The sequence below is a fragment of the Emys orbicularis genome, chromosome 1, assembly GCF_028017835.1.
Source record: "Emys orbicularis isolate rEmyOrb1 chromosome 1, rEmyOrb1.hap1, whole genome shotgun sequence".
NCBI classification, from domain to species: Eukaryota; Metazoa; Chordata; order Testudines; family Emydidae; genus Emys; species Emys orbicularis.
In genome coordinates, this window is record NC_088683.1 from 265,811,355 (window position 1) to 265,827,793 (window position 16,439).

The 16,439-nt window shown below is 45.6% G+C and overlaps 1 protein-coding gene across 1 annotated transcript in view; it reads right to left on the reverse strand.

The window, feature by feature from the left end:
• TPP2 (tripeptidyl peptidase 2) overlaps positions 1-4,214 on the reverse strand; it is an 80,429-nt gene extending 76,215 nt beyond the window's left edge. Inside the window, 2 exon segments of the mRNA XM_065403904.1 lie at positions 3,937-4,158; positions 4,161-4,214. Coding sequence (XP_065259976.1) covers positions 3,937-4,158; positions 4,161-4,214 — 276 coding nt within the window.
• Between the last annotated feature and the right edge of the window lie 12,225 nt (positions 4,215-16,439).

The following is a 16,439-nucleotide window of genomic DNA, read 5'->3' on the forward strand; positions in this document are numbered from 1 at the left end:
TCAGCTCAGGCAGCAAAGACTCAGAGTTTCAAATCCAGAGGTCCTGGGTTCAAGCCCCTCTGCCCATGACCCAGCTAGAGGATTCATGCTACTTTCATGCTCAAGTAACGTCTCAAGTATTAAACTACTACACCTTCTTCTGCTGGAATCAACTGAGCATTTTCTTTGAATGCACCAGGACAAATAAAGGTTAGAAACTACAAGGCAACACCTGGGGCTTCAGAACTAGGTTTTGAATGAAGGATTTTAATTCTGAAAGCAATCTCAGTGAGTCTAAATTATAAGACTCAGTGGTAACTGACTTTTTTTTAAATGGATTGCAATTATATTTTAAATACTACATTATGAAATTTATATTGAGGTGATAATGTTTGGGAATTCATGTGTGTAAAACGAAGTTCCCCAAATTTACAGTACAGCATCAGCATTATAAGAGAAATAATTTTGCTGCATGACGACAAAGATTTCTATGCCATTTTGGATTTATAAGAGAAAACAAAAATACATTTTTATTATTTGATATTTTGTGCTTTGCCTACAGCAGTTTGATAAAATTCAAATAAAATAACCTATCAGCAGTGGCACTGAAGAGTTTATAAAAAACATTTATAGTGTTGTTCATTTTATATTTAAATCTAAAATTGCAACAGCACAAATCTTCAAATTAGGTTGAGGCTTGGTAAAAGTGTTTTAAATCAATTATTTTTAACTCAACCAATTTAACTGGTTTAAATGAGGGCTACAGATTCAGATCAATTATTCAAATTGCTCCCCCTTCGGGAAGGTCCTGCAGGAAATGGGAGCAGAGGTGCATTAGCATCAACTGTGAGAATCCGACTGTATTGAGAGTCTACGAATGAGGGTGGTGGTGTTATATGGGGGATTATATGTTAAAAAAAAAAAAAAAAAAAAAAAAAAAAAAAAAACCTTGGCTGGCTAGGTTCTTGTCAATCCATCAGGCATTTTATTACACAGTAAGCAAGTGCAAACTGATTGCTCTTGCCAAATATAATTACCCGGGAAAAAGCAATACATTTATGTTCTGACAATTAAACCCGTGGTTATTTTACAGCACCTGAAAGTGTTCAGGTCACTTTACAAAACAAATTGTAAGCTCTTTGGAGAAGAGACTATGTCTTTTCATCTAACTTGAAACATGACAAGACAAGCAAAGGTAACAAACAATACGAAGAGAATGGGGTGGGGAACAAGTTTATGGAGTTACCCAATTTAAGCATCAGTACATTTGGAGGTCTCAATTAAGTGTTTTGTTTTTTATTATTGAGCACATGAAAAATCAAGGCAGAAGTGTGTACTAATGAGGAATCTGAATGAGGGTAGTGACTTGGTGGATAAGAACAGGTAATGCATTCCATACATGGGGTGGAATGTGTGTGCTGGGGTGGGGGGGGGGGGGGGGAGACAGATTGTTGTGGGAGCATCAGACTAACAGGACATCAAAACTAGCATCAGCAGCAAGAGTGGGAGGCATCATGATGAGACAATGTCAGGGAGGTAGGCAGTGCTACATAGCGCCCTCAAGGAAAAGACAAGAAGTTTGAACTCGGTGCAATGAAGAAGGGGAGCCAATAGAGAATTAAAAGTGGAGGCGAGAACGATATTGTCAGATCAACTAGTGAAAAATTTAGTGGTCTCATTTTGGGTAAATAGGAGTGGGAGGAATGTGGATATCAGAGGGCTTGTCTTTATTCAAACAGCTGTGCAGTTTTCAGCTAGCTGGTCCCCTCCTTGTCTTATTTTACACCTCTTCAGTGATCATATCTGCTCACATGGCTTCAGCTACCATGTTTATGTGGATAATTCAAATCTATCTTTCCAATCCTGACCCAGCTCTCAGGCTGAGATGTAGGATTGGGACTGTCTCCATAGCATCTCCTCCTTGATAGCACACCATCAAATTAACACATGGGCAAAACAATCTTATCCTTTCTCCGAAACCCTTTGCCATCACCAAAAGCACCAATCTCCATGTCATGAGATTTGCCTGGGCTACTCCAACCTCTTCCTACCTGACAGCCACATAGCCTCAGTTAATTCAAATTATGAGCCTCTAAGAGCATCTTCCTTGACCATCATTCTGGCCATTTAATTCCTCTGAATTCCACCACTATGAGGTGGGATGGGAAAGGCAAAGTTCAAGCTCCACATTCTCACCTTCAAGGCCCTTCAGAGCTCTTCATCTCCCAGTTTAGAGTCATGTCTCTTTCCATGTTATCCTCCACCCCCTTCTGCTCTGCCACTGCTCACACAGCACCTTCTTCCACACTATCCCTTCCGCATATAAGTTTTTCACCAGGCCACAACCCTCTCGAAATCCCTCCTTAAGATCCACTTCTGTGATACCTACAAGAGCAGAGATGCTCAAAGGCAGCTGGACATACTTAATGGGCCTTTGTTATATGAAAATTATAAACAAATTACATACAAAAGAAACCATATTGAAAAAGTTAAGGTTGAAAAGTCAAAGCAGGAAAGTTAGGAAGTGCCAGAATTAAGGTTGCCTGAAGTTTTAAACTGAATTCAGAATCTTATAACAGAAAATGTTAGGCAACCTTAGTTATAAGCAGAGCTGACAGCTCCATGTATAAACTCCATGCCTCTCTCCTCAGTATATTTCTTCGTAGATTATAGACTTTTGCAGTTATTTTTGTTTGTACAAAATCTAACTACACTTAGCTGAACACGTATGACTACAACAACCACAAGAATAAAAATCACACAATACTATGAAGTACGTAAGTATTAGCTGGATTTTATTGCAGAAGAACCTGAGTTAGAGAGATTAAGTGACTTGTCCAAGGTCACACCAGAAGTCTATGGCAAAATGAGGAACATACCCCAGGTCCCAGAGCCCAAAATGAAGCTCATTAGAGACATTTATAAGGCATTCTCAGTGGAAGGGACCCAGCTCTGGAACAGATGTCCAGAGGAGATTAGGCTAATCAAAATCTGATCATTTTTAAGAAACACTGTAGGGTCTTTCAATACTTTTCTACCACAGACAATAACATTTACAACAACAGTAGTCTCCCATCCTGCCTCACAAGAAGTCTTGCCCTAAGCACAGTTCCCATAACCACGTTTTGCCTAAAACATATATAGGTCAAAAAGGAAATAATTCAGGATAGTCCTATGTTTTGTGTTACACAGGAAGTCTGACTATATAATCACAACGGTCCCCCTTCTGGTCTTATAACAGATGAACCACAGAAGGAGGAACAGCAGAGGTTTCCATGAAGAGCAATATGGACTTTGCTTTGCCAGTCCACTTGGCTTGGCGGTAAGTGGACAGCACGGGGTGCTGCTGGCCATGCTGGATGCCTCAGTGTGCGGTGCACTATAAAACTCCAGGATAAGCAGCTCTCCTGAGCTCCCAAATAGCACCTTAGCAAAACCACAGCAAGCATCGCCAAGGGCTCAAACCTGGCTCTCTCAGGGGATGGGGTACACGTTTGCCGCATAAGTTCAACAACCCCCTTCCCCCCAGCTCTGATGTCAGTGAGGCCCCGGCCCCCTTCACCCGTTTTCCCTCTGAGTGTGTCTCACCCCGGCCCCTCCAGCCTACAGGAGCCACCAACCCCGGAGTCCGGCAAGTGCCTGCGCCGCCTCACGCCGCTCGCCCTGCCGCTGCCCCAACTTCCTGCCCCTTCCTCCTCCGCCCGGCGCCCCACGGTTTACAACGCCCTGCCCGGGAGCCGGTCAGCCCGACCAGCCCGCCCCCTGGGTGGGCCCCGGCCGATGGGCGCAGCCCGCCTCTGTTGCGCGCTGACTCCTTCCCACGCTGCGAGACGATCAGGAGACTGGGGGCGGCCCCCGGACGGGGGGGGGGGGGGGAAGCAGCGCTCGCTGCTGCCCCGGACAAGGCCCAGGAGCCCCCAATCCCCGCGGGCGGTGACCCAGCGCCGCCCCGGGTACCTGCATGCCGGGGGCGCCGGGATCCACGCCGGTGTCCAGCACGGCCAGCAGCACGCCGCGCCCGTCGTACTCCGGGTAGCGGCCGAGGAAGGAGGCGGCGCCCGTCTCTTTCTTGGGCAAGAGCCCGTGGAAGGGGAACGGCTCCTCCGCGGCGGCCGCCATGATGCCAAGGGACAGAGCGACGGGACTGACCAACTCCCGGCGCCTGGGACGCACCAAGTGACGGGCTGAAGGGCGGGAAGGCGCATGCGTCCACCCAGCCAATCGTCGGGCGGCATGCCCGCGCCTTCTAGAGCGCCACGGCGCATAGGCTATACCAGCCAATAGGACGGCGAAACGCACTTATGCGCGCGCCGGAGCTGGAGGGGCGAATGCGTCTAACCATCCAATAAGACAACAGGACACGGACCTTCACGTGCCGGAGCTCGCGTCCCGTTTGGTTCCGTAAGGAAACCTGCGCCGAATCGGCCAGTCTTAAAGAAACAGGAACCTATTTCCGTCTCTATCCCGCCCGGTCGCCGCCCCGCTGGTGATTATCACAGCTTCCCCCCCCCGTGCGGCCCCTTTAATGGCTCTGCAGGGAGAAGGCTCCACGGGCCTGGTTCCGGGCTCCTCAGGCTGCGATGTCATCGTTACAGCCCCAGCGACCCTGTTGCAGTCACAGAGCTGGGGAAGGGGGCGAGGGCCGGGCCCAGCCCAGCCTAGCCTGGTTCTCAGAAGCGCGGGTGCTGGGCTGAGCAAAGATGCGCCCGCTGCAGCCTGCACAATCCTGACAAAACAGTGCCCGCTGGAGCCACCGCCAGGGACATGTTCCGAAATGGTGCGTGCAGAGCACAGCTGGTACCGGGCCCCTTGCCTTGTGTGCCTTGTAACCAGTGGCAGCAGGCCTCGGTGCTGCTCTCCATGCACAGTACACAACCCCTGCACGCAGGTAGTTAAGTCCAAAGCAACAAAGTGGCAGATGAAATTCAATGTTCATAAATGCAAAGTAAGTCACACTGGAAAACATAATCGCAACTATATATACGTAACGATGGGGTCTATAGTAGCCGTGACCACTCAAGAAAGAGATCTCGGGGTAATCATGGATAGTTCTCTGAAAACATCTGCTCAGTGTGCAATGGCAGCAAAAACCCTAGCAGCCTGTTAGGAACTATTAAGAAAGGGATAGATAATACACAATGCCACTGTATAAATCCATAGTACTCCCACACCTTGAAAACTGCATGCATCTCTCATATATATATATATTAGGATTGGAAAAGGTACAGAGAAGGGCAACAAATATGATTAAGGGTTTGGAACAGCTTCCACATGAGGAGAGATTAAAAGACTGGAATTTTTCAGCTTGGAAAAGAGATGACTAATGGGGGATATGATAGAGTTCTATACAATCCCGAATGGTGTGGAGAAAGTGAATAAGGAAGCGTTATTTACTTCTTCACATAACACAAGAACAAGGGGTCACCCAATGAAATTAATAGGCAGCACATTTAAAACCAACATAAGGAAGTACTTCTTTACACAACACACAATAAAGCTGTGAAACTTTTGCCAGGGGACGTTGTGAAGGTGAAAACTATAACAGGGTTAAAAAATGAATTAGGTAAGTTCATGGAGGATAGGTCCATCAATGGCTATTAGCCAAGATGGTCAGATATGCAACCCCATGTTCTGGGTGTCTCTAGCCTCTGACTGCCAGAAGTTGGGATTGGACGACAGGGGATGGATCACTCGATGATTGCCTGTTCTGTTCGTTCCCTCTGAAGCGCCTAACATTGGACACTATCAGAAGACTGGATACTGGGCTAGATGCACCAGTGGTGTGACCCAGTATGGCTGTTGTTATGTTCTTATGCACACAGCAAGGACTGTTATCTTTTGAAAATTTGGCTTTCGCTTTTCAAAGATGAGAGCTGTTTCCTGTTTGTAAAGAGCAGCCTGTCATTATGTTGTCCAGGCACATGAATAAATTGTTCTTACCTAAGACCCTCTCTAATCATGCTGGGCTATGGCTGGATTTATGGCCTTTCATTGCAGAAGAGTTTTACTTTCTCTGGTCTCTTCAAAAGCTTCAAAAAAACAAAAAAACTTCAAAAGCAGACTTCAATGAGAAACTGCAGAATTGGAATTAATTTGCAAATTTGACACCATCAAATTAGGCCTGAATAAAGACTGGGAGTGGCTGGGTCACTTCAAAAAATAATTTTCCCTCTGTTGATACTCACTCCTTCTTGTCAACTGTTGGGAATGGACCATATCCACCATGATTGAATTGGCCTCATTAGCACTACAAAAAGTAATTTTCCCTCTGTTGATATTCACCCCTTCTCGTCAACTGTTGGAAATGGGCCACATCACATTGAATTGGCCCCGTTAGCACCATCCCCTCCCCCTCCCACTTGGTAAGGCAACTCCCATCTTTTCATGTGCTGTATATTTATACCTGCCTACTGTATTGCCACTCCATGCATCTGATGAAGTGGGGTATAGCCCGCGAAAGCGTATGCCCAAATAAATTTGTTAGTCTCTAAGGTGCCACAAAGACTCCTCATTGTTTTTGCTGATACAGACTAACATGGCTACCCCTCTGAAATCTGGTCTCTTGGGCTCTTCACTGACTGATCTCAAGAATGTAACTTTCAACCTGATATTCTATGGCAGTAAGAAGCTCTACCATGTCTTGTTCCGTCATCTGTTTGGTTGTCTCCATTATTTGAAAGATTTCTGTAAAGTGTAAGGACTGGTTACTATACTTTTCATCATTACTAACTTTTTTGCTCAATGAAGTCAGAACTCTCTATAGTGGGTGAAGCTGTATCATACTTTACCTAATTTTGCCGAAGATAAAATATGCTCAATGCAATTTTGTCTAATACCAGCTCTTATATGGATGCGCTGTGCTTCTGGCCTATCACTTGCTATGTGCCTTTCTTCTTTCAGATTCTTTCATGGAACAAAAACAACAAGGAGTCCTTGTGGCACTGTAGAGACTAACAAATTTATTTGGGCATAAGCTTTCGTGGGCTAAAATCCACTTCATCAGATGCATGGAGTGAAAAATACAGTAGACAGGTATATATAAATTTGTTAGTCTCTAAGGTGCCACAAGGACTCCTCGTTGTTTTTTGCTGATACAGACTAACACGGCTACCACTCTAAAACCTGTTTCATGGAACAGGAACTTAATAAAGGTATGATACATAGGAATGCCACTAAGAGATTTCTTATTATTTCCTTTGCCAAATGACATGACACAAGTCAGGATCACAAAAAATTATACCCCTGTCCCATGGCAGGGGTCAGGTTTAGATCTCCTTTATATAAAGGAAAACATTAAATGCAAATAAAACATGATTCCAATAAGAAACAACACACACATACACAAGCCAATAAATAAAACACTGTGATGGAAGGGGGGGTTGTAACCCACATGGGCTCTGAGTGGGTTAATGTGGATCTTAGCAGCCAATTATGTTACCTGGCTGCACCTAGATGGAGAACTGAGCCTAAGTGATCAGGAAGCCCCCCAGCAGAAGGGTACTGGAAGGACAGTGTGTGTAGTTACTCTTCGGGAACAGAGCGGGGGTGAGGAGGAAGCCTGAGGTGAGAGTAAGCTCTGAGGCGCTAGCACTGAAAGAAGAGTCCACCTAGTGAAGTTGTGGGGAAGAAAGCCTGAGAGTGGCTGGGTAGGAGGAAGCCCAGGGAAACTGCACCAAGGGGTGGAATAGGTTGCCAACCTTCCTGGATTGTCCGGGAGTCTCCCGGAATCAGCCTCGATCTCCTGGCGGCTATTGAAAGCAATCCAGGGGATTTTAATAGGCCTCTAAAAGTCCAGTCAGCAGTGCAGCGGGACTAAGGCAGGCTCCCTACCTGCCCTAGCTCCACATGGGTCCCGGAAGTGGCCAGTATGTCTGGATCCTAGGCGCACGGGCGGCCAGGGAGTGTACGCGTGCTGCTCCCACCCCAAGTGCCGACACAGCAGCTCCCATTGGCCAGGAATGCAGCCAATGGGAGCTGCAGGGGTGGTGCCTGCAGGCAGGGGCAGCACGTGGAGCCACCTGGCCCCTCTACCTAGGAGCCGGACATGCCGGTTGCTTCCAGGAGCCGCCCGAGGTAAGTGCCACCCGGCCAGAGCCTGCACCCCTCAACCCCTCCCACACCCCAACCCCCTGCCCCAGCCCAGAGGCCCCTCCCACGCTCCGAACTCCTAAGCCCCACTGCCCAGCTGAGAGCCCGCATCACCTCCTGCACCCCCTCCAGCACCTCAACCCCCTGCCCCAGCCCTGAACCCTTCCCACACTCTGAACCCCTCGGCCCTAGCCAAGAGCCCCATCCTGCACCACAAACTGCTCATCCCCGGCCCCACCCTGGAGCCCACAGCCCCAGCCAGAGCCCTCACCTCCTCCCACACCCCAACCCCTTGCATCAGCCTGGTGAAAGTGAATGAGAGTGGAGGAGAGTGAGCGACGGAGAGAGCGGGGATGGCGTGAGCAGCGGTTGGGGCTTGGAGAAGAGGTGGGAAAGGCATGGCAGGCGGCAGGGCAAGGGTGTTCGGGTTAATGCAATTAGAAAGTTCTCAACCCTAGCCCCGACCCCGCTCCCCAACAGGAGCACCAGGTGGGCAGAGCAGGTCGGGGCACAGGGGTGCCCCAATTGGCCAGGGACCCTGGGCATGGGCCCCGTGGCCCAGTGACTAATCCGCCACTGGTTGAGGTTGATCCTCCACCTGGACCCTGTATCTTGTTGATCATTATGTTTTTCATTATAAGTGACTAGATGGATATGTGTTTCTTCTGTTAGTGCCCATGAACATTTTCAGTAACACTGTGAATGTCCTTAAGAAACCTAAAACCAATGTACTCGTTTTGTTTAAAAGCCTTCAGTTCCTCCTTTGGAACGGTCTCTCAGAATAGACTGACGTATGGACTTGGTGCAGACGGTATATCTAAGATCTCAGCAGTTTGCTATTCGCTTTGTTTGGAATCTAACGTTCTCCGCAACTTGCCATGGATGTAACTATTTGGCTTACTTAAGCCTGGTCTACATCTAACCTTTAAGTCAACCTAGCCCCGATACTCAGAGCTATGGAAATTTTTGTGCGATGTAGTTAGGTCAACCTAACTCCCACTGTAGATGCAGCTAGGTTGACAGAAGAATTTTTCTGTTGACCTAACTTCTGCCTTTCAGAGCGGTGCATTAACTATATCAATTGGAGAAATCCTTTTGTCACTGTAGGAAGTGTTGTAGGAGCAGCAGTGATCTGTATGCTCTGTATGACTATGCTATGTATAACCGGTATGCTCAAAAGGTCTGTTATACTTCCCCCACACACACCTTTGTCTCCTCTCCCTCTCTAAATACCTGTGAAGTGGCTTTCCTACTCCCCCTCCCCCCTGGAATGCTTGTGGGATAAATGGGCTGGTTAAACAGCTGGAAAATCAGAAGAGCCCCCAGATAGACAAGACATCTGGGACTCTAATTAGGCAGCACTCACACACCCAATGCATGGACACTGGCTGAGGTGGAGTGTGACCAACCAGACATGGCCAAGTCATCTCTAGTTGCAGGCCATGAGGCGCAGGTCCTTAAAAGGGGAAGGGGCCATGTGCTCAGGAGTGCACTCACAAGCTTGTACCTCCCATGAAGGCCCTTCGCTCGGACCGCCTGGCCAGTGGTTCGCTGTGTTGCAGTCCATCGTGCCTCGGGAAGACATACCTTCATCACACCATCCATCGCTGTGCTGTGGGACACTTACCTTAAAGGATCCTGACATCTCCAGTGCTGTGCCTGTCCTGGGAGCGTGAGTATGCGAGTGTGAATGTGACTCCCCTCCCCCTTCTTTTGAGCTTAGCTATCAATATAATAAACATGCTGCTTTCTGCCAAACTCTGGTGGGTCATTAGTCCTCCCTAAGCTTACTAGCTGACCCAATTTCGGGTAACAGGAAGCATCTACAGTACAGTGCTGCTGCTGTAGAACGGTACCTGTGCTACTATAATGTAGGCATATCCTTAGTATATTTCTTCTGCTCTAGTTTTCTGTCCTTGAAACTACTGAAAAGTTTATTGTCATTTAGATGATGGTGCTAACATTTTTTTCCTACTTCACTTAATGAACTAAAGAAGCAATCTGAGGGATATGGCAATATTCTAACAACATTAAGGATGGATCCTTTGAATACGAGTGGTCTTTTTATCATGTTCTTTATGTATTGAGTTTTCTGCTAATTCATGTGATTGTAGACTTGATGTGATGTGGTTGAACGGATGTGTTTAAATTAGAATTGGTGAAAATGAATCACTTCTGAATTTTGGACCGTTATCTATTATTAATATATCTGGAATCCCATGGGAAGGAAAATGTAACTTAATATGTAGTGCAACCACTCAAAACACAGAGTAGTAACACTGTTGCGAACCCGATGATTTTATTTCACACCCTCATGATATTTGGTGTTTTTCTTAAAGTCCCACCACCTGAGGTCAAGTAATTACACTACATGAGACTCTCAGCTTTTGGTTTAAAAAAAAAAAAAAAAGTTTTCTGGCCCTCATATTTGTGGTGAAAAACTTGAAAAGGGAACCTCAGTATACCCTAGAGCTTCAGAAGGCAAAAATAAAATAAATTAAAAAAAAATAAAAATCTTTTGTTATATTTAAAACAATGTTATGATTTTTTTAGGCCTGTCTCATGATTTGAACAGTAGGGGCTGGCAACGAGGAGTAGTTGCCTGTCACTTACCCTGCTGCTATTCTGTGCTCTCCTCAAGCAGCATTCAGAGCAGAGCACTTTGTTTTGGTAAATTAGCGATGAATGTGCTTAGATACATTAACATAAATCTCTATAAGGCAATGGGGGATTTTGTTGTTTTGGGGACTTTCCATCTGCATAATTGTTTCCAAATTACTTGGGTCTGGGCAAATTTCTTTATTGAATGTGTCTGACATAATTAATCTTCATTCAGTCCAGTCTGGCATTTGTTCCTTTTACATATAATGTTATTTTCTCTGTCACACTATAGAACCTTAGTTTCTCATTTTGTGGCCTATCATTTTCTTCCCAAATGAACAGATCATCAACTCCTTGCAATCATCCAGGTCCTCAGAGATCTGGAACATGATGGTTTTGTGCATGTCAGGTAATGAACCAAACCCAAAAGAAAGTACTTAAAACATATATCTATCCAAAAGAATAGAAGGTGCAGTATTGCACTTCCTCTTTTGAGTCAGACCCCTCCTTGGCTTGCATTCAAAAGTGAAAATAGTTTTTAATTTTGAAGTATTGATATGTTCCCCTCAGCTATTCTTCAGGAGTAGAGTTGTTGTTTGATGGCCTCAACCAATAGGGTTGCCAACTTTCTAATTGCACAAAACCGAACACCCTTCCCCCGCCCCCTGCCCCACCCCTTCCCCAAGGTCCCATCCTACCCCGCCCCTTCTCTGAGGCCCCACCCCCACTAACTCCATCCCCCTCCCTCTGTCGCTGCGCTCTCCCCCAACCTCACTCACTTTCAACCGGCCTGGGGCAGGGGGGTGGGGTGCGGAAGGGGGTGAAGGCTCCAGGGTGGGGCTGGGGATGAGGGGTTTGGGGTGCAGTAGGGGGTTCTGGGCTGATGCAGGGGGGTGGGTGGGAAGGGGGTGAAGGCTCTGGAGTGGGGCTGGGGATGAGGGGTTTGGAGTGCAGGAGGGGGCTCTGGGCTGGGGGTTGGGGTGTGGAAGGAGGTTCAGGTGCAGGCTCCGGCCAGGCGACACTTACCTGGTGGCTCCTGGTCTGCGGCACAGCGGGGCTAAGGCAGGTTCCCTGCCTGCCCTGGCTCCACACGACTTCTGGAAGCGGCAGCATGTCCCCCCCCCCTCTGGTTCCTAGGCAGAGAGGCAGCCAGGGGGCTCTGTGTGCTGCCCGCGCCCGCAGGTGCTGCCCCACAGCTCCCATTGGCCATGGTTCCTGGCCAATGGGAGCTGCGGAGTTGGCGCTTAGGGCGGGGGCAGCGCACGGAGCCCCTGTGGCCGCCCTTGCACCTCGCCACCTAGGAGCCAAACATGCCGCCGCTTCCAGGAGCTGCGCGGAGCCAGGGCAGGCAGGGAACCTGCCAGCGCCACTGACCATACTTTTAGTGGCCCAGTCAGTGGTGCTGACTGGAGCCGCCAGGGTGTTCTGGTCGAAAACTGGAAGCCCGGCAACCCTATCAACCAGCTTTTTAAAAATTGTACAAATCCTTAACTTGGTTGATTTTATTACAATGGCCATAGTTAACCCATTCCCTTGGTGTCTGTGTTTCTTTCAATAATATCTAATTTTACTGTGCAGTGAAGTTCAGTTTACACTCCATTAAAACCTTTCAGCATAACAATATCCCAGCTCATCTTCCCTATAGAGTTTAGTATGTTGACACCCTGAATGATATATCTCCCAGACAAATAATAATGCAGGAGTGAGTAAGAAGGGAGGGAATAGGGGCAATGGGTAGGTATGGGGGACTCAGGTATAGGTATGGGGTAATGAGGCACACAGAATCCTGGAAGAGGAAGAGATTGGGGGGATCCTGGTATGGGAAATGGGGGCACGGGGGCGAAGGGACTGCACACAGATCCCCTGCCATGTGGGGGGAGGGAGAATGAGGGACCCTGGTTAGGAAGAAGAGGGAATGGGGGTGTATACAGAACCTCTGGCAGGGGTTAATTGGGGGAATTGCAGGGACCCTGAAATAGAGGGAGATGGTAGGGTGACACACAGGAATTTTGTGGGGGGGAATGGAGGAATGCAAGAAGGCCATGTTGTTGTGTGCAATAAGCTCAGAACTATGAAGTATGGGACCATCTAGTCCTATTGATTTTAATGGAATCATTTGGGAGTAAAGGTATCAGAATTTGACCCAAAGTGAGTGGCTCCTCTGGCAATGTTTCTTAATAAAAGGCAACATTTGCTTTTTGAGAACAAAATTCTGCTATTGGTATTCTTTTAAGGACAAATATATTAGCCTTCTCTGTCTTAATTAAGTTATTTATCTGGGAATGTTTTTTTTTTCAGATTCATCCCTCGTGAAATACAGAATAGCAGGATTATTAGTCAGCTGGCTTTTGTTACTCTCCCACATAACTCCCACAAGCATATCTGAAATACGTTTATCTGAAGCCAAGGTTCATGAGTGCATGTCATTCTCTATTCACTGACACTTGAGGCCCAGCTATTGGTGTTAGACTACATTCTTTTTTGCTATATCCAGAACTGTTCATATCTCAATTTAAAGACTTTCTCAACAATGATGCTTAAAAAAATCATTGTTGCTGAAAGATAAGGAAGGTCACTGGGTACTTTTGAATTGATAGCCTGAGCAAGAGACTGGAAGTGAGACTCAATCCCAGGTGTCCTTTTAGGGCAGTATATGTCATTTCCTCCAATGTTACATTTGTGAAAAATATTTTTTTATTAATGTTGGTTGTTTTAAATTTTCTTTCTCTAAGGTCAAAGACACCTGAACTAAAATACTTACACTGTCTCCTTAGGGTGACTAAGGCCTAAGAATCCTTTCTCCCATCCCCTCATTTATCACTTTATTCCCAGGACACTCAGAAGAGGAATTCAGTGTGGTGAATTCCATCACCAGCATGGAGAGCCTGCAGTCCACAGCCAAACCCAGCACCATGTGTTCCTCATTAAGAAGATAATTTGTAGTCAGATGCATGATACTGAGTTCCATGAACAGACTGAAAACCAGGCCACCTGCTTTCCTCAGATGCAACCAGTTCATATTACAGAAATTGTTGGACACACCTAGGAAAACATGACTCACCACCTGAAAATCAGAGTTCCGCCCTTTGTGATTGGTAATTGGGATCTCTTCTGGCTCAGACTGGTAACACTTCATTGGAAAAGGAACCTATCTTCACATTTTAAGACATTTTGACATACTCTGTGGAAACCTTCCCTGAATGTTATAAATGTAGTTAGCTACTGTCCAGTATCTAATCTCCTGTTCCTGAGCCAGTTTAATCACGAAACTAACAAAATGTACAACATATCTACACACAGCTAATATCCCAGAGCCTTTGCAGTCTGGTTTCAGGCCAGAATACTGAACAGAAAAATCCTTGGGGCAGCGGATAAATGATTTCTTGCTACCAGTGGATAAGGGATTAGGGCCAGATTTTTAAGAGTATTTAAGTGCCTAATGGGATTTCAGAAGTATCAAGGTGCCTAGCTCCTGTTGAAATCAGAGAGTTTTAGGCCCCTGTCTGCTTTTGTAAATCCTACTAGGCACCTAAATATCTTTAACGATCTGGCCCTTAATGTCCATTCTTATTTTCCTGGCTTGTAAAAAAATAAATTGTGGGATATTAAAAAAATACTTTTAAATTTTTGTCCAAATTTCTAGCTCAGATGTTTTGGTTTTCTTGAACAAAATACTGAGAACAAAACCAGGAAAAAACCTCACCTCTTGAAAACTTTTTTTTAAATCAATCTATTTTTAACTGAAATAACCCCCCACAAATGAAAAACTGTTTCCATTTTTGAGTGAAAAACCAGACACTTCACTGGAACAAAATTTTAAGCTAAAATGTTAGCTTTTCATGAAAAGCCACTTTTAATTTTATTAACTCGTTGATTAAAAAAAAAGTTGGCGAGCTCCATTCTGCTAATTACAGGCTTTTGCTATCTTGCCTGCGGTGGTAGGGGTCCAAGGAAATGCTCTAAAAAGATTTGACTCTCTCCTACAGGATTGCACCCAGAGGATAGCCATGATAAATTGCACCTCTGTCACCAAGCTCTTCCCTTGTGGAGAATGGCAAAGATCAAACTCTCTTCCCCGGTTCTATGATGTATACACTTTATATTGTCACCTACCTCTGTAGTATATGCATTTAGCTGCTAGGAGAAATGGTGAGAATGTGTGAGCTTTAAATGCCAAGATATACAGATGACACAACTTGATGTGTAGTTTACAACCTATATTAACACCATGGTCCCCAAATTATCCTAGTGTCTGACTGAAATCAACATGTGAGCGAAGGGGAGGTGGCAGAAGTTATGTCCTATGAGAGAGTTTATGCTTGTAGGAAATAATAAACACTCCTGACACTCCGGGGCTGGGGGTGCTAGCCTGGGGCGGGGGCTGGCGGGCACACTGGGGGTTGGTCTCTGGGCTCCGGTGGCGGGAAGGGCGTGGAAGGGACAGGGCCTCGGGAGGAAGGAGCAGGGCTGGAGGCTAGCCTCCCCCTGCCGGCAGTTCATGTGCCACCCACGTCTACCACAAATTTAAGATAGCCCTGTATGCTGCACAAGTTTTCTCATAGACTAATGCCCAACTGGAACAATCTCCCTCAGGAACTAAAAACGTCCACATACCTCTCCCCATTGTGTTTCAACTGCAAACTGCATTTCTTCAATCTTGCCTTCCCAACACAGTAAATATAGGTTTTTCTCATCCCACGAGAGTTTGAGATTTCACATTTTTTTCCCATCCCAAATACGAATGAAAAGTCAATCTCAAATGTTGGGAACCAATAATAAAAATAATAAACAATAATAAAAAAAACTGTCTGAAATTGAAATGAAGCAACTCTTTATTTATTGTAAATTAAAATTCAAACAAATACAACTTTTAGTTTAAAAAATGTCACTGACAATTTCGAAACTTTTTTTTAAACAATGTTTGAATTGGGAGAGTTGTTAAAACTGACCCCTTTCTGAGAGCAGTCTTGATTTTAATGAAATAAATCTTAGTCAGTAAATTCCCAACTAGCTATAATTTTGCCCTTGGAGGTGGGAAATAAGACAGATTTTTCAAAGGAACGTAAAGAATTTAGGGCTGTTAACTCCCTTAGGCTCCTTTGAAAATCTCAGCCAGAACAGAGAGAAACCCCAGTTGATAGATGAAGATGTTAGTCTCCTGGCTGAGTTTTCTAACTGGAGGATGTTCAGAATCCACAGTGATAGGTGCCACTTAAGAACATAGATGAAATGAGAAAAAAGACCCCCCTGCACTGAGGCAGTCATGCCATTTGAGGAGGAAAACAGTGAGCAGATCTATTGGGACCTCTATAATACTGCTCCTAAATGGGCATAGAGGTCACTGCAGCAAAATCTGATGTACTTCCTACTTCTAGTGCTGAGTGTGCAGCTTCTTCAGGTTTCCCATTTTCTGCTGATTTTAGAACAAATAATCAAGCCTATGTCCCGCACTTGGATCATTGCTTGGTGAACATTGGTCTATTAGAAGGTTGCCAATCCAGTCAACTCTACCTAGAGTTTATATTCTGTTTTATAGTCTGATTGAGTTTTGATATTTGCAAGTAATTATTTTCTATAAGAGCACAATCTTTTTATAACTTCTGTACTCTGATTTTTTTATTGAAAAAAATCAATGAATAGGTTGTGAGTATAGTAATTCTATTTTATTTGTGCTAAACTCTGTTGATCATACATCCATATAAATTGTTCCAGACAACTTCTAACAACATCCCACTCAAACTCTAAAGCATCTGTTTCTTTTAGGTTGGGAA